The sequence below is a fragment of the Gastrolobium bilobum genome, unplaced genomic scaffold (genome assembly GCF_033153095.1).
Source record: "Gastrolobium bilobum isolate Gb01-03AN ecotype WA unplaced genomic scaffold, APGP_CSIRO_Gbil_v1 utg44053, whole genome shotgun sequence".
NCBI lineage: Eukaryota > Viridiplantae > Streptophyta > Magnoliopsida > Fabales > Fabaceae > Gastrolobium > Gastrolobium bilobum.
In genome coordinates, this window is record NW_026898728.1 from 23,021 (window position 1) to 45,831 (window position 22,811).

At 32.9% G+C, this 22,811-nt stretch overlaps 2 protein-coding genes across 3 annotated transcripts; one reads left to right on the plus strand and one right to left on the minus strand.

Moving 5' to 3' along the window:
* Positions 1-15,510: 15,510 nt before the first annotated feature.
* On the plus strand, positions 15,511-17,519 carry LOC133283608 (protein disulfide-isomerase LQY1, chloroplastic). Its single transcript, XM_061480489.1, has 5 exons — positions 15,511-15,794; positions 15,904-15,987; positions 16,103-16,154; positions 16,878-17,034; positions 17,179-17,519. Exons 1-5 carry the CDS (start codon positions 15,642-15,644, stop codon positions 17,198-17,200), a joined length of 468 nt encoding a protein of 155 aa, XP_061336473.1. The 5' UTR covers positions 15,511-15,641; the 3' UTR covers positions 17,201-17,519.
* Positions 17,520-18,723: 1,204 nt separating this feature from the next.
* LOC133283609 (L10-interacting MYB domain-containing protein-like) lies at positions 18,724-21,562 on the minus strand. 2 transcript variants are annotated; one of them, XM_061480490.1, is made up of 4 exons: positions 21,432-21,532; positions 21,136-21,194; positions 19,580-19,915; positions 18,724-19,503 (listed from the first exon to the last, which is right to left on the minus strand). In XM_061480490.1, exons 3-4 carry the CDS (start codon positions 19,907-19,909, stop codon positions 18,919-18,921), a joined length of 915 nt encoding a protein of 304 aa, XP_061336474.1. In that variant the 5' UTR covers positions 19,910-19,915; positions 21,136-21,194; positions 21,432-21,532; the 3' UTR covers positions 18,724-18,918. The 2 variants fall into 2 exon arrangements, with proteins under 2 accessions (XP_061336474.1, XP_061336475.1); XM_061480491.1 differs by lacking the exon at positions 21,136-21,194 and having other exon boundaries at positions 21,432-21,562.
* Between the last annotated feature and the right edge of the window lie 1,249 nt (positions 21,563-22,811).

Consider the following 22,811-nt stretch of genomic DNA (forward strand, 5'->3'; position numbering starts at 1 on the left):
TTCATTGTTTTGGCATAGTGTGAATGTAGACTCTGGTAGTAAGTAGTAAGTAGTAGTGCGAAATTCTTGTGTGTTTCTTGCAACATTCAGAGTGGCGTGAACCTCGTTCATCAATCACCGTTCATCACCCCACCTACGGTTCACGTGTACCCACTTTGCTTTATCTTTCTTTCTGTCGTTAGCTATACCTTATTTCGTGTTATATAATTGGCACAAGTTCAAATGCGGATATAAATGTTTAAAATTAGAAGCATTCAGAAATAAGTGATTAAAAAAAAATTATGTTTCTCCGATTGCAAAATAAATTATCTTATAAAATAGATATGACTCATTTTTTTATTTCTCTTTTTTTTTTAGGAGATCATATCCATTTTTTGTGTGTTATATAAAATATATTTCTTTTAAAAAATTGGTAAGATTAAAAACACAAGTGCAGGGGGTAAAAATTACAGAGGTTTTTGAACTTTTTTATTTTTATTTTTTTAGTATAGAAATTTTTTGAATAAACTATCCTAATATTAGAAAAATTATGATCTATTTTCATTTTTTAAAAAATAAATTTTAACTACCAAATCCATCATAATTTTCTAAAAAATATCCATGTGGATTCATTAGGCTTGGGATTGCCATAATCTTTACCTTTTAATTTTCTTCACAAATCAACGATTTAAAGAGCATTTTTTAATTAAAAAATAATAATAAATTCATAATTTATATTTTTTTGCGTGTATCTAAAAAAATTCTTCTTTTATTTTAGAATGTTTTTTTTCTTCATATTTTCACAAACTAAAATATGAACATAAACAAAATTTACTACTGATGTTATATTAGGAAAAAGGTGTGTCATTTTCATTTTAAATGACACACCTTACATCCTTTCACTCTCACAAAGAAGTGGGACCTAGGGGTGCTAAACAAACTAGGGTCCTTTGGCTCGGCTCGTGAATGCCTGAATTTACATGTCTAAAATTGGTTGTTAGCACAAGGCTTGAACTTGTATAAAAGATCGTTTAATAAAAAAGGCATCAGGCTCCAATTCAAAAGCTCGGCCTTAGAGCTTCACAGGCTGGCCTAGTATATTATTTTTTTATTTATTTTATATTTTTTATACCACTTGTAATAGCCATCTCTTTCTCCTCAATCCATTTCACCTTATTTTATTGGTTAAACAGACTTTTTGAATGATTTTGTTATATATTATGCTGTTTGTATATACATTGAATTTATGAATATTTATGGAATTACTAGTATTGTTGATTTTACATTCTGTTTGGATACATTTTTGTGTCTTATTTTTTTTTTTTAAACCGGCTAAATCAGGCTTTCATTTTTTGTAAATAAGCCAGGCCACATGCCGATAATTATATTTTGAAAAAGACATGATATAATTATGTGGACAATTATAATCATATAAAGACGGATCAATGTTAATAATAGATAAGACAAAGAAATATTTCTACAGCCACTTTAGATAAGGTTATCTACAACTACCATTTATAACTATGTTCTCTTGGGAGTACATAGTTATAACATTAAAGTTGCTTTTTTCTATCTCTCAACGTCAGCAAACAAGTTATGAAAAGTAACTGAGGAGAGAAAAAAGCAACTTTAATGTTATAACTATGTACTCCTGGGAGAACATAGTTATAAATGATAGTTGTAGATAACCTTATCTAAAGTGGCTGTAGAAATGTTTACCCCATATATGATTCGCTTTTTCTGCAGTTAATGCAGATAAGTTATCTGCAGTAAGCCTAATACGACGTCATTTTGGGACGGAAATCATGATGTTTTTGTAATTTTAATTTATTTCAGGGTTGTTATAGTCTTTATAATTATAATTATTTAATTTTTCAATTCCAAAATGACATCATTTTGAGAGAAAATGCAGATAATTTATCTGCAGTAACTGCATAAATATTTTTCCATATATATATATATATGGGGTTAACATTTATCATTTAACATGACCACAAAAAATTTCCTACACACACAACATTTTGTGGGACCCGCATGTTTTGAAAAAAAAATTGCGGCAGGCAAAACGAATCTCTATAACATAACACAATCATCTTTCCTACAACATAACTCTTATAAAACCTTATATATATATATATATATATATATATATATATATATATATATATATATATATGTTGAGCTGTATAGTATCCGTAATTAATTTGATTTTGATTGTGTTAGCAATCATAGGAATTAATTGTAAATAGAATTGATTGACGGGAGACATCAATTCTCTGAGTAATTAATTTGATTTTGATTGTGTTAGCAATTATAGGAATTAATAGTAAATAGAATTGATTGATGAGAGAAATCAATTCTATGATTTTAACTTTATTTTTTAGAGTGATTAGTGGCTTGATTGAAGCCCAAAATTTGTATATATAATTACCTCTGTACAAAGGAAGAAATATACAGATTTCATTGTTTGACATGGTATCAGATTTTTTCCAGGAAAAGAATTTGTACATCTATTTCTCACATAGTGATCATATCCCCTCTTCTGTAAAACCCTAAATTTCTAATTTTTCCTCGACAATATGGAAAACATTGGACCTGCAACCCCTACCCGTACCCCTATCACAAATTTCTCACCCCAGAATATAATCATCCAACAAGACAATTCATCCCTCCCTATGTCTGTCATTCTAGATGAATCGAATTATCCTTTATGGTCTCAACTTATGGATATGTGTATTGGCGCTCGTAACAAAGCTGGTTATCTCACTAGTGCTGCGAAGAAACTGAAAGCTGATGATCCTGCATATGATGTGTGGATTACTGAAAACGAACGGGTCAAGAGCTGGCTCATTGACTCTATGACCCCACCCTTATGCATCATTTCATCCGACTCGAAACGGCCAAAGAAATCTGGGATGCCTTATCCAAAACCTTTTATGATGGCTCCGACAAGACTCGCCTATTTGAACTGAACCAAAGATCGTTTTCCACCAAGCAACAAGGACGTCCTCTATCCATTTATTTTAATGAACTTGTGTCTATTTTTCAGGAAATCGATCATCATTCCTCTTCTCAGGTTGACACTGTTAATGGTGTCCTTCAAATGCAGTCTGCCATGTCTCGCCTTCGCGTGCACATCTTTCTTAGTGGCCTCGACTCAGAATTTGATAAGTACGTGGAGAGATCATGCGTAAAGATCCCAAATTGAACCTTGAAAGTGCCTATGCATATGTTCGGCGGGAGTTTAAACAGAAACAAACCATGACTACCACCAACTCTGTTCCTGAACATTCAGCCCTTCTCACTCAACCACCATGCCAAGGACCAACCTTTGCACCTAGCAAGCCTCGCAGGGACTCCTTTTCTGGAAAATCCAACACCTTCCTTTGCTCTCACTGCGGTGAATCTGGCCATTCTAAGCAACGATGCTATGAAGTGATTGGCTACCCTGAATGGTGGGACTTCACCAAACGTCCCTGAAAAAAGCTTCCTGTTAAGGCTATGCTTGCTTCTCCTGCTGAAGACGCACCTTCTCCTATTGCTAATGTTGCCCAATCAGGTATTATTGGTAAAACTCTTGCCCTTTCTGCAAATTCCAGGAACAATACTTGGATAATCGATACTGGTGCCTCAGATTATATGATTTCATATTTGAATAACTTGCATTCCTTATCCCCTTCTTCTCAATCTATCATACATACTGCTAATGGTAGCACATCTGTTATTACTGGTGAAGGGTCTATTATCTTATCTGACCATATTAAACTTGATTCAGTTCTGATTGTTCCATCTCTTGATTACAATTTGTTGTCTGTTGGTCAACTTACCACTGCACTTAACTGCGCTATCACTTTTTGGCCTACATTTTGTGTTTTTCAAGACATTCCCACTCGAATGATTCTTGGTTATGGTGTTAAACGAGGCAAGCTTTATTACTTCGAGATCACCAATGGTGGAATGAATAAGTTGGGAAAGGCATGACAGCAGTGAAGATAAGGCTCGAGCAACCATATGGCTTTGGCATAGGCGTTTAGGACATCTTTCCTTTAGTTACCTTAAGAAATTGCAACCACATTTGTTTTCAACTTTGAATTCCTATGATTTCCATTGTAGTACTTGTGAATTGGCTAAAAGTTCTATTCCTTTTGAATTCCCAAGTACTTTGAATTCCCAAGTCATCGTGTTCCTTATTTCCCAAGTAGTAATAAAAGTTCTATTCCTTTTGAAGTTATTCATTCGGATGTATGGGGCCCTGCCAAGGTCCCTTCTTTCTCTAAGGCATGTTATTATGTTACTTTTATTGATGAATGCACCAGGATGACTTGGGTAAGATTATTAAAGAAAAAGGGGATGTTTTTATGGCTTTTAAACACTTCCTTAGCATGGTTAGTACCCAATATCAGTGCCAAATTCGTGTTTTACAATCTGATAATGGCATGGAATATCTTGATAGGAATTTTACTGATTTTCTTAGTCACCATGGCATAAGGCATCAAACTTCCTGCACTTACACTCCACAGCAGAATGGCTTGGCTGAAAGGAAGAACCGACAAATTATGGAAGTCGTCTGGGCATCCCTATTTGGCATGAATATGCCTCGTACTTATTGAGGAGAGGCTGTGAAATCAGCTGCATACTTGATTAATCGTACTCCCTCTCGGGTCTTGGCTTTTCAAACTCCTCAACAAAAGTTGCAGTCTTTTTTTTTTTTCTATTGCTCATATTCCAAACTTGGAGCCTAGGGTCTTTGGTTGCACCGTGTACGTTCATATCCCCAAACCTCTACGCACCAAGTTAGATCCTTGTGCCAAGAAGTGTGTATTTGTGGGTTACTCAGATCTTCAAAAAGGATACCGGTGTTATGATCGCATCCTTCACAAAATGCATATTACTCTGGAAGCATCTTTCAAGAATCCGAGCCTTATTACTCAGGGGGAGCCTCCGAGACTTCTCCTCAGGGGGAGAGCTATAGTGGAGAAGAAGTCTTCTTTGATGGATGGAATTCAACCAAGAGCAACTATTTCCCAATAACTGAAAATGCTTTAGCCCTTGATGAACTTCCACCTACTATCGCTACCTTTGATCATGCCCCTGCTGATATGGTGCATACTCTATCTACTGAACTTCCAACTTTAACACCCATAACAGAAGAATCATCTAGTGATGTCACTGATACTCACCCGAGGAAAATACTGAGGTACCTTCTTTCTCGACTCCATTTGATTTACCTGAAACACATATTCCTACTGAAAATATCTTAGATCCTCCACATATTAATATTAGGTGTTCCTTGAGACCTAACAAAGGTGTGCCAAAAAATCAATACGAACCAGACCCAAAAGCAAATGTTAAATATCCAATTAGCAGCTATGTATCCACTCATAGGCTATCTGAATCATATCCACTCATAGGCTACCTCTGTTTGCAAGAGTCCTTACATGATCCAAGGTGGAAGAAAGCAATGAATGAGGAAATGGAAGCATTACAAAAGAACTCAACATGGGAGCTGGTTCCCTTGCCAAATGGAAAGAAAACCATAGGGTGCAAATGGGTGTTCACAGTTAAACTAAAAGCATATGGAAGCATTGATAGGTACAAAGCTAGACTAGTAGCAAAAGGATACACACAGAAGTACGGAGTAGATTATCAAGACACTTTTGCCCCGGTTGCCAAACTTAATACTATTCGAATCCTTTTGTCTATTGATGCAAACAGAGATTGGCCCCTAAAACAATTTGATGTTAAAAATGCCTTTCTAAATGGAGATCTTGAAGAAGAGGTCTATAAGGAGATACCACCAGGTGTCAAGAGGAGCTCCATGGGAAAGAATGAAGTTTGCAAATTGAAGAAAGCTTTATATGGGCTCAAGCAATCACCTCGAGCCTGGTTTGGAAGATTTTCTCAAGCCATGAATAACTTTGGGTATAAACAAAGTAATGCAGATCCTACTCTCTTCATAAAGAACAAAGATGGAAAGGTAACAGCATTGATTGTGTATGTTGATTATATGGTTTTGACTGGTGATGATCCATGCGAAATGAAGTTATTTCAGAAGTATCTAACAACTGAATTTGATATGAAAGATTTGGGACAACTCAAATACTTCTTAGGCATCGAGATTGCTCGATCTAAACAGGGAATCTTTCTCTCTCAGAGAAAATATATACTAAATCTTCTTGCTGATGCTTGCATGCAAACCAGTGGAAACACCTATAGAGATGAACCATACACTTGGTATCTTCCCTAATCAAGTCCCAATCGATATTGGCAGGTATCAAAGGTTAGTTGGTAGACTAATTTATTTATCGCACACTAGACCAGATATAGCTTATGCCGTAAGTGTTGTGAGCCGTTTCATGCATGCTCCTATTGTGTACCATATGAATGTTGTATATTGAATTCTTAGGTACCTAAAGGGTGCCCCCGGCCGAGGTTTGTTGTTCTCAAAAATAATACTTCCTGCATTGGGGGATATACAGATTCTGATTGGGCTGGAGATCAAACCACCAGGAAATCCACTTCTGGTTATTTCACCTTTGTGGAAGGCAACTTGGTGACTTGGAAAAGTAAAAAACAAAAGGTTGTAGGAAGGTCCAGTGCAGAAGCTGAATTTTGAGGTATGGCTGATGGTGTGTGTGAATTATTGTGGATCAAAAGTGTCCTAAAAGACTTAGGAGTTTGTTATGACCATCCTATGAACCTGCACTGTGATAACAAAGCTGCTATTGAAACTGTACACAACCCAGTTCAACATGATCGGACTAAACATTTTGACAGACATTTCATCAAGAAGAAATTAGATAAAAAAATTATACACTTTCCTTTTGTAAAATCTGAAGATCAACTTGTTGATATATTGACTAAAGTTGTGTCAGGGAAGGTGTTTCAAAATGCTATTTGCAAGTTGGGCATGATAGATATTTATGCTCCAACTTGAGGGGGAGTGTTGAGTTGTATAGTATTCGTAATTAATTTGATTTTGATTGTGTTAGCAATCATAGGAATTAATTGCAAATAGAATTGATTGACGGGAGACATCAATTCTCTGAGTAATTAATTTGATTTTGATTGTGTTAGAAATTATAGGAATTAATTGTAAATAGAATTGATTGATGAGAGACATCAATTCTATGATCTTAACTTTATTTTTTAGAGTGATTAGTGGCTTGATTGAAGCCCAAAATTTGTATATATAATTACCTCTGTACAAAGGAAGAAATATACAGATTCCATTGTTTGACAATATATATATATATATATATATATATATATATATATATATATATAAACTTGTTAAAAACTTCATACTGCTCCTTATTGAAATGAACCTACATTTTTTATTTTATTTTTATTCATTGAATAATGTTGAAATGCATCACATGGATTTCTTTGTCATACTTATTTGTTATGTTTAGCAAGTGTTTACGTAACCTAGAATAGCACAACATTTCGGGTGATATTGTCGTCTTATTCTACTTTTGATAGTACCTCTAATATATATATGTGTTGTTTGTATGTGTCAAAGTATCACATTGTGATTTTTTCTATAATCATTTATGTTGGGAACTCGGTTCCTCAGATCGGCTCAGGGGCCTTTTTGCGGAAGTCAATCAACAAGATCCTCGATCTCGGATCTCGGCAATACCTCAACCTGAACTTCACCAGGTCGGGCAGCGCAGCGGAAAATCAAAAACACAAACAAGAGAGAGAGAAGAACGCAAACAGATTTGAACGTGGGAAAACCTTCTCCAATGAAGAAGTAAAAACTCACGGGACCTCAAAAATCCACTATGAAAATAATGGTTACAAATAATCAAATTCACTAATGTGGTGGTTAACTCAACCTCTCCAACAATGGTGATAATCAAACCTCCCTAGAGATGTTTCACTCAAACTCTCTAGAGAACTCTCAAACACCAGCGTAGAGTTTTTCTCTCATATCTCTCAAGTATCACTCAAGAGTCTCTCAAATATTTTTCTTCATCTAACCTAGCCTCCACCCACAACTAATGAATATATAGAGGATGTGAGATCTAGGGTTTAGGGGTTTTAGGAAATCTCTCTATGGACTTGGGCTTAGCATTGAAGGAGGAAGCCCAACAATTTATTCCCTATGTTTTTTTTTTTTTAATTACTTACCCCCTGTGTTTGTTTTTTCTTTTTGATCATTTACTCTCATATGCTCCTATTTTTAATCATTTACTTCCTTGTGATTTTTTTATTGCTCATGGGACAAAATAAACATATTTGCTAATTTTGTTCTTTTGGAATATTGACACTAATTAGTCCTCTGAGACGAGTCAACTCCCGATTATTTTTACAAGCTTCAATTCTTTAAGCCGGTTATGATACTAATCCCGAATTAGGACCTAGTCATGATTAAAGCTCATCATCTCTCCCAAAGATGTATTTGCTAAATTTTTAACAGTATTAAATATAGACTTGTATGGAAAAAGTAATAGAAAAATTAAATAATTCTGACAGAAATCACATGAGAATTTTTAAGCTTTTCCCTATAAAATTCTAGTGTTGATGAATTTGAAGAGAGCAATACAAGATGAAATTTAAAATTGTTTTCATTTTTTTATTTCTGAAGTTGTTTTTTTCTTAAAAAACATTGTCTTATTGGCATATATTAGTATATAGTGTTAAGGAATTCAAGTGTGAATGATTGAAGGAAAAAGTCTCACATTGGTTAAGAATAGACTAAGTGAGCACCATATAAGTGGAAATACCCATGCACCTAATGCCTTAAGGTTTTGGGTTTGATTGTGGTGTTTTGAGCCCACTTAATGTTGCTGCTCACTTGGCCCATGGTTGGCGGTCTCTTCCCGCCATGAGCTCCCCGTGCACGGCCCAACATATAGACCCATAAAGATATATATAAAAGCATATATTTAAAAACATTTACTAAGATATTTTCGAAGACATTATTACGCGACTAACCCTTTATATATTATCTTGATTAAGAGGTTGTGTTAACAATTGTGTTCTTTAAGATCTTATTCAATCCATGTTAATAATTTGTTAATATTTATCTATTTATATACTATTAAAAAAATCTTAGTAATAAACTATAGAAATTCCTTTTTAATACACACTGTATTATCAAGTGGAGTCTTATATTAATCTTAATTATTATATATTTTAAGTTTGTTTATGTGAGATAAATATGAAACTTTATCTTTATTATTGAGGTCAACATTCTGTCTTGACAAGATTTGATATGGGTTGAATTCAAATCGAATCATGAGGCTCTAACCTTTGGTATCAGAGCCGAAGTCATGGGTTCGATTCCTTGAATGACAGCATTAACTTTTGACCAAGTTGTAAGCGTTTGATCCAACAACTTATAATAATAAAGAATGTTGAAAAAAAGTCTTAAAAGAAAATATTATTAATATTTCTCATAATATTTCTCATATTATTAACTTTTTCATTTAATTTGTAAATTTTTTATGCATTTCTATCATCAACTAATTCACCTTATGTGCCAACAGCAGACCAAGGATTTTTTTTATAATAAAGGGTAAAAATAAAATTTTAAATTATAAGTATTATTAAGATTAATACAAAATATTAACTGTTATAAATATTTTTAAGGAACGGGCTAACTACTAATACTAATAACCTATATTATTATAAAATAATAAAATAATTAAAATTTAAGAAAAGTGGCCGCTCATGCCAGCCCCTCTCTCGGTCTGCCCCTAGTGAATTATGTATTTTGAATTTTAAATGTCAAAATTTGTATTTATTTTACTTCACCAATGCAAACTAGAACGCCACTAATTAATAATCGATTTAAAAAAAATTCAATGATAAAAATATTTATAATTTTAAAGGATATAATTGTATGCCATTTTTAGTGAAACAACATATTTTGATATATATAATTGTTGACATTATAAATTCCATTTCCTCCACAAAATTAGGAGGTGAGAGAAAAGAAGAGTATTATGGATAGGCGTGTAAATAGGCTAGGCTAGGCTAGACTTTGGCTTAAATAGATATGGTCTGTGCAAAAAACATTGGGTATTGCATGGCCTATTAGCCTTTGTAGGCCTCAAATTACAAGTCTGACCTGACCTATATTTAAAATATAAAAGTCTTGGCCTAGACCTGTTAGCCTGTTCAAGCCTATTAAACATTCAACAATTGAAAGAATAACTAAAAAAATATTATTTTATTATTCAAAATTATTAAAATAATAATTTTATTTGTTATATTTTAAATAAATAATATGATATAGGCCGACCTGTAGGCTTATAGGATCGACATGTATAAAAAAACCTATGGCCTATTTTCTAAATAGATTTTTTTAAAAGCCTAGGTCTGTTCTATTTTTCTATTTATAATAAGCCAAGTCTGACCTAATATAGGCTAGGCCATAGGTCCATGTAGGCCGGCCTAGCCCATTTACACCACTAATTATGGATGAGTGAAAATATAAAAAACCAACAAATATACATCAAAACATGACTGTTTCACTCAAAATGATAAAAGATTGTGTCCTTTAAAATAATAAAACCATTTTTTTTCATTTTTAATATATATACTTTTAATATTTGAATGCATTATTCTTTTTCATCTTAGTGATTTGACCTCTTCCCCTACCAAAGTTTTAATGTGTCTGTTTCATTCTTTTTTTTCCTCCTCTCCTACTAATTTTTCTGTTTTTTTTTTCTTATAATTTTATTTAACTTATCTTTGCATTTTTATGTTAACCTTCATGCATTGCACATGTGTAAAAATAGTTATAATAAAATAAGTTAAATCAATCCCTACTTTATTTTTTTTCTTTTATCTTTTTCCATTGTACTTTTTGTACTGATATATTTCTATTTTTATTAATTCAATTAAAAATTTGCACGAATAATACTTAAAAATATAATTGTTTTTAATTAATTTTCCATATAAAATTCTTATCAACATGAGCAAGTACATTGTGAGTTCACAAATCGTCTATCAACATTCCTAAATTGAAATAAAAATATATATAATTATAATGAGCAAAAGTTGATTACGTAAGCTAATAATGTTGATCCTTAAGTGTGATGATGATATATATTACTGAAATAGAAGATGCTCAGCAATCAGTAGCTTTTTTTTGCCTTGATTATAGGAGTAATACTATTTTAACCAGGAATAACAGGACCTAAAGTGATACCTCAACAGAAGCAACTACGGAGAATAATAACTTTTGTGAATGATTGAAATAAATTTGAGATAGAATGTTTTGTTTTAAAATAGCTTTTCTGGTATGTTGTTCATTAAAGAGAGAAGTCAATAATTGTAATTGTAATAATTGTGTTCGAGAGGAAGGTAGCGTAAGTCAGTGAGTGATGGTGCGAGGAGAGAGTTTGAGAGATGACAAAGTAACCACTTGAAATTTCAATAGAGAGAAGGAGGAAAATTGGGGAGCCCAATCTGATGGAGAATCTTATAATGGGTGTGGGTAACCAGCATGAATCAACTTAATAAATATGGGTAATTTATGGATAAATTATTATGTATTCTAAGAATAGTTTGTTATCTAAAAACATAATACATGGACAATATAATCATACATGACATTGGATCAAAGTATAACTATTATATAATCAAATTTTAAGTAATTCATTTAACGGTAAATAAACATGTGAAGTATATATAGATGACACAAAAACAAAGAAACTTTTAACAGGATAAAGAAGTGAATTATATAGTTGAGGTGTATAAGGTGGTTGGAATTGGAATTTGGAACACACTTGGACCTCAGCATACTTAAGTGCTTAAGTGTTTAGTTTAATTCTTTTTCTTTATTTTTGTTTCTTTCTACATTCAATGCTGTTTAAGTGCTCATACATTCTTTTCTGAATTTTTTTTATTTTTTATTGGATAACAGAGGAAAAGATTCTTTTCTTTTCTGGTTGTTTGAACAAATAAGCTTCCAAAATTTGTATACTCTTATAATTCAATGTATTCTTTATAAATCTATAAAAATCTTAACAAAATTATCATAACTGAATATTCTCACGTGTACTATGAGCATATTGTTATGCACTTTAAATTGAGAAAATGAAAGATATGATAGAGGAAGAAAGGTAAAGGGCACCTGGTGTTTCAAAATGAAACGTGAAGGAGGAATCAGCAGCAGAGCATTGCTTTAAATAAAGTCCTTTGTGAAGTCCCATAGTAACGTGGGATGCGGTTTTGGCGTCTACCGTCGTGGACTTGTGTTAGAGTGCATGGCGCAATATTTTCCAACACAAATGATGTGGCACATTAAAAAATTAACGTGTTCAAAACTGTATTAGAATAATAAATAGGTGTTTCCAAAATAATAATAATAATAATAATAAATAGGTTAAAAATTTTGTTTGATAATGAACCTACTATGGGTTGAGTTTGAGCATGTTAACTGTTCAATATACACAAAAGGGTAATATGTGAGAACACTCATTCTCAACCATCTTTTTATCAATATACATATTAAAGGTAAAGAAAACCAGCATAAAGGGAGCCATGTGGAGGTTGGAGAAGTTGATGTTTCCTCTTGAAAAGTGGAAAAAAATGGGGGAAAAAGAAAAGAAAAGAGAACCTTGGATTCTACATTTCTCAAAGTATCAGTGATGCTTCCATTGCCATGTTATGGGAAATGCGAGTGGCCAAATTCCAATATAGATATCATGCATGTACCATGACGCCAATTGCCAAAGTTCAATATCAATGGTCAATGTTGTTCCTTCCTTCATGTGCCTCCTAATTATATCTATTTGTTACCCTGCCGCTCTCAATATCTCCATATATAATATAGCCTATGCCCCCCCTCTCCACACTCTTTCCAACCCTTATTTGTTTTATTTTTTTTCAGCGCACAACTCGGTCCTAGTTTCTCTTCCTTTACCTTCTATAGAGTATATGAAAAGAAAATAATACATTTCATTTCTTTATTTCTGAATCGTACATATATATTCTTTCATGCAGGCACATCACACTCATTATTAATTTCTAATACTAAGTTTGACTTAAGTAGTTGAGAATATACAAATGTCAAGACTTTGAGATTGCAAAAATATTTTAAAATAGGTAGCTTCGTTACTCTAAGTGAGTTTAATCCCTCACTTAATAGGATATCCAATCAACAACAAAAATAAAAATAAAAAACTTTTAGTACTCCTTAACCACGAGTGATGGGAGAAGCAAATGCGATAATAAAAGTATATATGTAATTATAGCAAGTATATTATAAGAATCAATTTTCTTAAATTTTTCTTATTCACTTACATTTTGTCTTTTTGTGTTTTTTTTTTTTTTAAAAAAAAAATTGTCATTAAAACCCAACTCACATGCAAGGCCAATAAAGTAAGGACTTGTAGTCAACATATGTTTTAAAAATAAAAGTGTAAATATACAATTTGATTCTTAAAGTTATTTTTCTCTGGCACTTTAATCTTTTAAATTTATTTATGGAGTGAGGATATATTTATAAATTATTTTCTTTATCACCTTTTACAATCGTTTTAGTTTATCGTATGATTAAAATTAAATCAACGGTTAAATAATGACATCAAATTAGAGTCGTTAATTTAATTTTGATCTAATGGTAATAAAATGATTGTATGAAAAAAAACTTATCAATATAACCTACATTTTATTTTATTTGTATAAATTAGTCTTTAAATATATAAAACTCATTAATTTTTCTTCTATACCATTTTAGTTTTTCTTGATGCATCAATTGATGGAAAGATATCGAGAAAAAAAGAAGGATTTACATATGATGTTCATAGATCTTGAGAAAGCATACGATAAGGTCCCAAGAAAAGTTTTATGATGGGTTCTTGAGAAGAAAAGAGTACCATCAAAGTATGTAAATGCAATCAAGGATATATATGATAGGTCTACTACATGTGTGAAAGCTTGTAATGGAACATCAAGTTATTTTCCTATTATAGTAGGTGTACACTAAGGTTCGGCTCTGAGTCCTTATCTTTTTGCCTTAGTGATGGATGAACTAACAAAAGACATTCAAGAGGAAGTGTCGTGACGTGTGCTTTTTACATATGATATTGTGCTTATTAATGAGGACAAAGACGGTGTTAGTAGGAAACTTGAATTGTGGAGAAGCACTTTGGAGTCTAAATGTTTCACGTTAAGCTGGAGCAAGACTGAGTATATGAAGTGTGAGTTTTCTCTTGTAAGAGATGAAGATTAAGACCCTGTGTATCTACTTGGTCAAAGAGGTACCCAAGAAAGATGCTTTTAGATACATGGGATCAATTTTGCAAAAAGGTGGTGAGATTGATGAGGATGTAAATCATAGAATCAGAGCAGGATGGATGAAATGAAGGAGTGCATCTGGGTTTTTGTGTGACTGCAAAATTCCACTTAAGTTAAAAGAAAATTTTTATAGGACAACAATAAGGCCTGCAATGTTATATGGAGCTGAATGTTGGCCAGCACATAGGCAACACGAGCATAAAATGAGAGTAGCACAAATGATGAAGTTAAGGTGGATGTGTGGTTATACGATGATGGATAAGATAAGAAATGAAGATATTCGACGAGAGGTAAAAGTAGTACCCGTAACGGAAAAGATGAGGAACATAGATTGAGATGGTTTGAGCATGTAATGAGATGACCCCTGGATGCTCTTGCAAGAACAAAAGTTTGTTACCAAGAGCTTAACACAAAGAGAGGTAGAGGTAGACCGAAATTTACCTGGGGAAAGGTAGTTAAACAAGACTTAATGGAGTGAAATATAGATTGGAGGACGATGTGTCTTGGGACGGAATGGAGAAAAGCTATAAACAGGGTGAAAAGTTAAACCCATTGTTATTCCTATGTTCCAGATGGTTCATTTTTAATCCTTTTCCTCTTCAATCCCCCCTCTCTTTCTTTTTCCCTTCTTGTCTTTTATCTTATTTACCCCATCCCCAAATTTTTTTTTATTTTTGTATTTATTTATTTATTTTATTTTTATTTTTGTATTTATTTATTTTATTTTTATCTTTATTTTTTATTTATTTATTTTATTTTTTAATCTCCTCTTATTTGTCATTGGGTTCATCTACTACTGACCCTAATTAGCTTGGGTTAAAGGTGTTGTTGATGATGATCATTTTAGTAATTTAAAAACACTAATTTCATACGATTTTTTGCAAAATTAAGGACCAGCTTATACATGTAAATAAGTTCAGGAAGTAAACTTTAAGTGAAAAATAATTTTCAAGATTATAGTATCTATTTATTCAAATAAAATAAGTTGAACTTGTGTGTGTGTGTTTTGTTTTTAATAATCCTATTAAACAATGCAGGAAAGAAAGATATAGGAGGCCCAACGTGACTCGTTGGACCGTGGTCTGTGATTGCAAAGTTTAAGGCTTTCCAAATAGATGGGCTTTGGGCTGATAATTTGATAAGGCTAGTTCATCGAAATTTAATTACATGGCCAACATAATGGTGCCACGTGGAAATGGAAACATGACTATGTGGTCGTTACTGCCACTAGTTTTTGGATGATGTTCACTAACTATGTTGGGAGTTTCGGTGCCTCACCTTCGCCTCTCATTCTTAACGTACCCTTTTCAGTTTCCAGACATACACAGCACAACACAACACAAACCAGAAAACAGGACAGAAAAAAAATAAAACAACTGAATTGAAGGGAGTGAGAAATGACAGTAGTTTCTTCTCTTTCTCTCACTCACTTGCATTCCACATTTCTATGTTGTCCTCTAAAATCCTTAAAGCCTTCATCTAGAAATAGAATTCAAGCAAAACCCACATCTTATCCACGTATTAGAGCTTTGGAGCTTGATCAAAACACGGTTCATACTTCTATTTCTTCTTGATTTATTTATTATTTATTTATAATGAGAAAAAGTTTTTTTTTTTTTTTTAATTAGTTTAAATTATTACATTATAAATGTTTTTCAGGTGGTGGCTATAACTGTAGGTGTTGCGAGTGTGGCTCTCGGGATTGGCATTCCAGTGTTCTATGAGTCCCAAATCGATAGTGCTGTGAAGTGTTTTTACTTTACAATAGACCATTTATTTTATTTTATATTATTTACTATATCATCTAATGTTTTGGTATTTCTGATTGGGTTTTACTTGCACCTTATCTTTGTTGCAGGCTAAGCGAGACAACACCCAGCCCTGCTTCCCATGCAATGGATCTGGTGCTCGTGAGTTTTATCTTTTATCTTTTGATCTTTTTATTCATCATACTTCATGCTTGCTAAGGCAGGTTACAAAGTGGTTTGTAGTAGTTGTTGTTGTAGCTATAGAGTAAGTCAGAGGATCTTGCAATTTTGTTTTTGATGAAGTTTTTTATGATGCTTATGAGAATGTCAGATTGAACCTGTTTAATTTGTGCTTGACATTAGGTTTTAAATGTAATCAGTTCAACTCCTCATAGTGAAAATATACTTGGTTATATAGTTGAAGTCTAGGATCTTAATCATCGATAAATAAATCAACCATGATGATTTTGTAACTTTCCATCCAATATTTTTCTCTCATCCTTTACCACCACACCACTGATTCACCCTTGTATGGTTAAAATCCTCCCACATGATATGATTATGTTAAATAACACATAAAAGGATTCACTCCAATTTTTTAGTGTGACAGTGTGAACATCGAATCTCATAGCCACTTTGTCTTCCACAAGTTGCTTAAGATATATACAATCAATTAAGGGACAACATAAGATTGGAAAAGGGAAACAATTTCAGTAGTTATGAAAATTTGATTGTCTCAACAATACAGCAGGCTAGAGATATGCTAGTCCATATATTCACCAGTTTAAACTTCTTCCCTTTAAAAATGGAAATTCAATTGTTCAGAATTTTTTTTTTATTTTTTTTTTACCAATCTTTTGTTTTAAATTGTTACATTTTTGCCAGAGAAATGCAGATTTTGCTTGGGAACTGGCAGTGTAACAGTTGAACTTGGTGGGGATGAGAAGGAGGTCTCTCGGTGCATAAATTGTGATGGTGTTGGCTCACTGACATGCACCACTTGTCAAGGATCTGGAATTCAACCTCGATACCTTGACCGCAGGTACGGAGTTCTGCAGTCTGATTTTTCTTTCCCTTTTGTAATTTATTGATGAACAAGTTTAGTCTTTATGCATCTATGGACTAGCTATTTTGAAATCTTGGTTCTTGTATTCTTAACTATTATGTTGTGTTTCACCTTGATCAGAGAATTCAAAGATGATGACTGAGACAAGCTAAGAATAAGTGGTGCTGATTTTGGATTTAATCATGAGGTTAATGTACTCATTTGATTTTTTTGGGTCTGTGTACACGCCTAACACAACTGTCAAAATCATGTTGATGATCTTTCATTTGGTTTACCTTTTAATGGGTGAGTTAGGCCACTTCCTCTTGTGACCTATCTGTGTAAAATTTTGGCACTTCCAGACATTATTTTATTCAATCATTCAATGTCCTGTTGTAAACATTGGACTTTGTTGGCTATATGTTCCCAGGACTAAGGAACTATATGCCTAAATTATTATTGCTCATGTTATTTATATTTCTGTTGAATTAACTGTTTATGGGAGTTGACTATCATAATAACAGGCATAATTAGCCTCTGAAGTGGGAAGTAGGAATTATCTCTATGGTATAGCCTGAATTTCTGGAAGCCTTGCCTATTTTCCTTTTGGTTGCTGTAAAATTGATGATGGGTAGCTGTTAAGCATGAAAAATAGTTTTCAGTTTTGATCGAGTGTGTCACATTTTGCTTTAAGGAGCCCCAGGAATGAAATATGAAATCATGTTCCTCGTCCGTGATAGATTTTACTTTGTGGGGATTTGATGGGGTTTTCCACTTTTTAAATGTGATTATTAAAGAGATAGAATCAAGTTTTATTATTGTACATAGATGGACCCACCGTGAAGAGTTATGAGATAAAATACTTGAATTCAAAACTATTTGTGACTATTTTTTTAACGTGACATTCTCCTGTTATTTAAAAGAAGAAAGAATCTTGATCCACTTGTGTATTGATTTGATCAGTTATGGTGAAGTTGCACAAATAATAAACTAGAGAGTCAAAGCTCTCTAGAGACTATCTTTTTCATTCTGATAACTCAAACTCGAGAACTTTAATTAAGAAAAACAAGCTCCTTGGTTCGCTTCCTGATACTATTTCTGAACAAACAGAAACAGTTGAGGTTTTTTTTTTTATCAGCTGAATGAAGCCAATGATACAACAGTTGCCTTCTCAATTTTGCCACTTCACTTGTAATTACAAATCATCTGAAAATAAGTTTTAGTGGTAATTTCCATCGCCCTATGTTTGAAAGCTTTAGAATTAAAAAGAATATTTTTGAAATAAAATGATTTACTGATTCGATTTTATAAATATTGCAGAAAATAATTTGCAACATAGATTGAACTTTTGATATAATATCATTCTAAGAAGTTGCTATTCAATTCATTCAAAAAGATTCACACACGGTCAAAAAAATGTTAAATCTATGATTCATTCACGCCTAAATTAATAAGACATGCTTAGTGAAACATTTGGTCTAAATCTGCATATATATTCCGGATCAAACCAAAGGTCCAAGTCACACTCTTATACATACGAGTACGACAGTCCCACAAAGGATGCATAATAGAACATTGGTATTTGCAAGCTTCTTAATTTACACTTCTTTAACAACCGTTATATTCAGCATTTTACACTTTCATCAAACACTTATTTACATTTGATCAACCGGTAACAAAGATAGATATGAATTGAATGGTTAGTAAAAATCATATCTGCAGAAACTACTATGGAAATCATGTCCAGATTAAATAGCAATTATAAACAACTGCCGCAGGTTGCAAGAGCTAAAACAGCATCACATACAGCAAAAAAGGAGGGTATAGTATAAACAAGTTTTTATGCCTAAGTAATTACTTCAAAATGGCTTTAAATCTATTCTAAGGTAATGGACTTTTACTGCATTTTCCTTGTAACCATGTCAGTCGTATCTTGACACTTTTTAAAGAAATGAATGTTTCCCTTAAACTAGGGTCCTCAAAGAGGTCCAGTGCAGAAAAGTAGAGCTGTTGATCAATGCCTTGTATCTCATCCAGAGCCCTAATGCAGTTTGTTATGGAAAATTTATCATCACTTACACTTGAAATAACTGCCCTTAACCTTGAAACAGCAACCATCTCTAACAAGGCTTCTGCCATAGCATTGCAGTTATCTAGATCGAGACTAGTAGAATGAGTCTCATAAGGACGTTTCCTTTTCCTATCTTGAGAATTCTTGGTCACCTTCTCAGAAGTAGAGATATTCCCTGGAATGGACTTTGATGATGATGGATTTTCGTAATGTGAGACCCTAGCTTCTGGACATGAAGTTAAGCCAGCAGCATCTATTCCAATAGATTTGTCTAACTCTTCATAATGACTAGATTGGGCATATTTCCCATCAGCAGCTGAATCTATGAATATTGTGCAGAGCTGCTCATATATTGGGCAATCTTTAACTTTAACTGTTTCATTCCTAGGTTGTGCCTGTAAACAAAACCTAACAAAATTTATATTTAAAAATAGAGAAAAGGAAGAGATTGCCATAAAGAAAGGAGTTTACCCCTATGTCTTCCCACTGTTCAAAGCCAATGCAACAGGAATCATCCATTACAAAGTCATTATTTTGATCATAAGCAGATTTCAAATTATAGAAGCGTGTCCGAAGAACATCTAGATGTTTCCTCAATTGATTGTTATTGAAATTAAGGTCTGTTTCCCTATTAAACTCATCGCGAATGTGGTTCCATGTTTTCTTGTCAAAAATGTTGTTTGGTCTGTTTCCCAATTGAATCTGCTTGACAACCAAGTCTGCAAATATCTTGTCAAGGGATGCTGTCCATCTTGTCCTCGAACGCTCTTGCTTGGGTTGATTACTGGGTTCTAGTTCCATCTACGCCTGCATAAATGCATATTAAATTGATACTTTTCTCAATAATATTCTCATAAATACACCTCTTACAACGATTCCGCTAAAGTTTAAGAGAAAGTAAAGAGCCTCTAGCAAGGAAGCTTATAATTACCCAAGTCACAGATCAAAAATTTCATTTTTAGAATAAGTGTCACAACTATCCCGTAGGGCACCATGACAAGAGAGGCAGCAAAAGAAAATAAAACAAAAGCTACCACCAACTTTTTCAAAAAGGGAAAAATTAGGAAAACCTCTATTATTTTTAAAGGAGGGAGGATTCAAGAGTCTAATTATGTGCAGGAATGAGTGAGGACTTAACTCCACTACTGTCGCTACAGCATCAGTTTAACAACGATTACACTAAGCTAATTGTACAAGAAAATGGGGGGCGGGGAGGGGGGGGGGGGAGAGATTATAGCCTCATATTTCACATCCTTTTGTTCTTTTTTCCTTTTCTTCTTCTTCTCCTTCTTCTTCTTCTTCTTCTTCTTATTATTATTATTATTATTTTCCATTTCCCTCTCCTTTTCTAGCTTTCTTTTTCATATCATACATAACAACACTATATAAAGAGAGAAAGGAAAGAGAAGGACACACACAATAACATAAAAAGACCTCCAGCATCTGGTTTATTCAGTAAATAGAAAGACATGTATAACAAATTTCAAAAGACCAACAGAGACAAACCAAGAAACGTTAAACCAAGGGGTGAAGGGAAAAGGATCCCATTCCAATACTACACATCTATCAACTAAACTCTTTCTGAGCATCCCCCTTTACAGGAACTCCAATCACCCTTCATTTCAAGGCTCAAGCTCAGTAAAGTAAATACAGTACTGATAACTAGCAGCTTACTAAATAATATGTTAGGAAATTATAATACATATAATTGAAGCAATATCTGTTTTAATTGCAAAAAAATAAAAATAAAAAGATATTCACAGATACCGAAGTCCTGGATTTATTTAAATTTTTATCACATGACCACATGAGGATGGAAACCCCTTATTCATGATCAACAAGAGATTCTGGCATACATCAGGTCTATGCAAGAACCTCATGATCAACAGGGTTATCAGATACTCTGATTACAAAACACTTTCAGACAGTCATGTATTATTCTATTCTATAGTGAAAAATTATATATTGTTTTATTTCAGGAAGAAAGGGTTAAATAAGAAATACAACTAAAGCTGTTTAATTTTTACCGTGAAGTTTGATCCAAACAATGCGATTGCTCTATGCACATGACACAAACTGAGCCCCTCTGCATGTTTGCGAAATATAAAGGCAATGTACATAGCAACTTCAACAATTGATTCAAAATAAATATTTTGTCTAAATTTCTAATGTTTGAGGGAAAAAAAACGAAATAAAATTGAAAAAGAGTAAAACCCTAGGATAGGAGTGAGGGTATTGATGAAGGAAAAAGGGGGCAATGGCTATCGACGATCGTATTTATTATATGTAGGAATGAAAAGAACGCAGTAACAGTGGACCTTACCTGCACAGAGATTTTGCAAGCGAGAGAGTTGAAAATTGAAATGTTGAATCCTCTTTTCCAATCAAAGCCTGTATCTGTATACAGAAAAACGAACTAAATCGAAACGGCAAAGAAACTGAATTTTCAATTTTATTTTTTTTAAAATATTTTAAATTGGTGACAATTTGGGTTTCAGAGTAGGAATGGAATGTGTACGAGGAAGGTAACATGTCACGAAGCGATTGGCTCATTTCACAGTTTCCTCTACTTTATTTTAAATTGATTTATCGATTTGGGACTATTTTGATTAGAATTTGGTGTCTGTCAGTCATTTTAGAAGAGATAGACACACAAAAATGAAAATCATAGCAGAGAAAAAGTGGGTAGTTTTTTTCAATTTAAAATTCAAATAATTTTTTTTGTGTGTCTGTCTCTCTCTTAAAATGACATAATTTTATGTTATTTAAAATGACAAACATTTTTTCCTTTTGATTAAGGACAAATTATAAAATTAAGACTTTAAATTTCTTCTAGAAATAGTAAACAAACATATGCTCTTATTTTTACTCTCTTAATTTTCTATTATTAACTGAGCTACCATGATTTGTTATCTTCTTCACCATATATATATGGGAAAAGTGTTTGTCATTTTAAATGACATAAAGTTATGTCAATTTAAGAGAGAGATAGATACAAAAAAATCTTTTTTTAAAAAATTTAAATTAAAAAAAAACCACTCACTTTAAATTAAAAAAAAAAAACACTCACTTTCTCTCCCATGATTTCCATTCTTTATGTCTATCTCTCTTAAAATGACATAACTTATATCCATAGTTATTAAAATCGGACCGACCTGGCCGGGTCGACCCAGGAACCGGTAAACCGATCATATAACTGGTCCGTTTGAAGCAACGGACCGGCCATGCATCAGACCCGGTGTGACCCGGTCCGACCCGGCCGGTTTTCATAAAAAACTGGTGACCTGGTCGATTAACCGGTGACCCGGCCCGGTCCCAAAAAAAAAATTCCAAAAATTTTTTTTTTCAAAAAAAATCATAATGGACATATTTAAATATTTTTTTGCTTATTAACTTACATAAGTTATGTACCTACAACACTAATATTATCTCAATTATGTACTATGCAGAAAATTTTGAATTAATTTATAGTTAAATATGTCATTTTTTAAACCTAAAATCCCGTATCACGATCATTATATTTTGTTTGATCTTTTATTAGATAATAATATGTGATTTATTATTTTTTATATTAAAATATTTGAAATTTTTATCATTTTTTTTATATATTTGAGTATGTTAATAATTTTTTAATATAAATTATAAAATTGCATATAATTACCGGGTCATGCAATTGAACCAGTGACCCAGTACCTCGACTGGG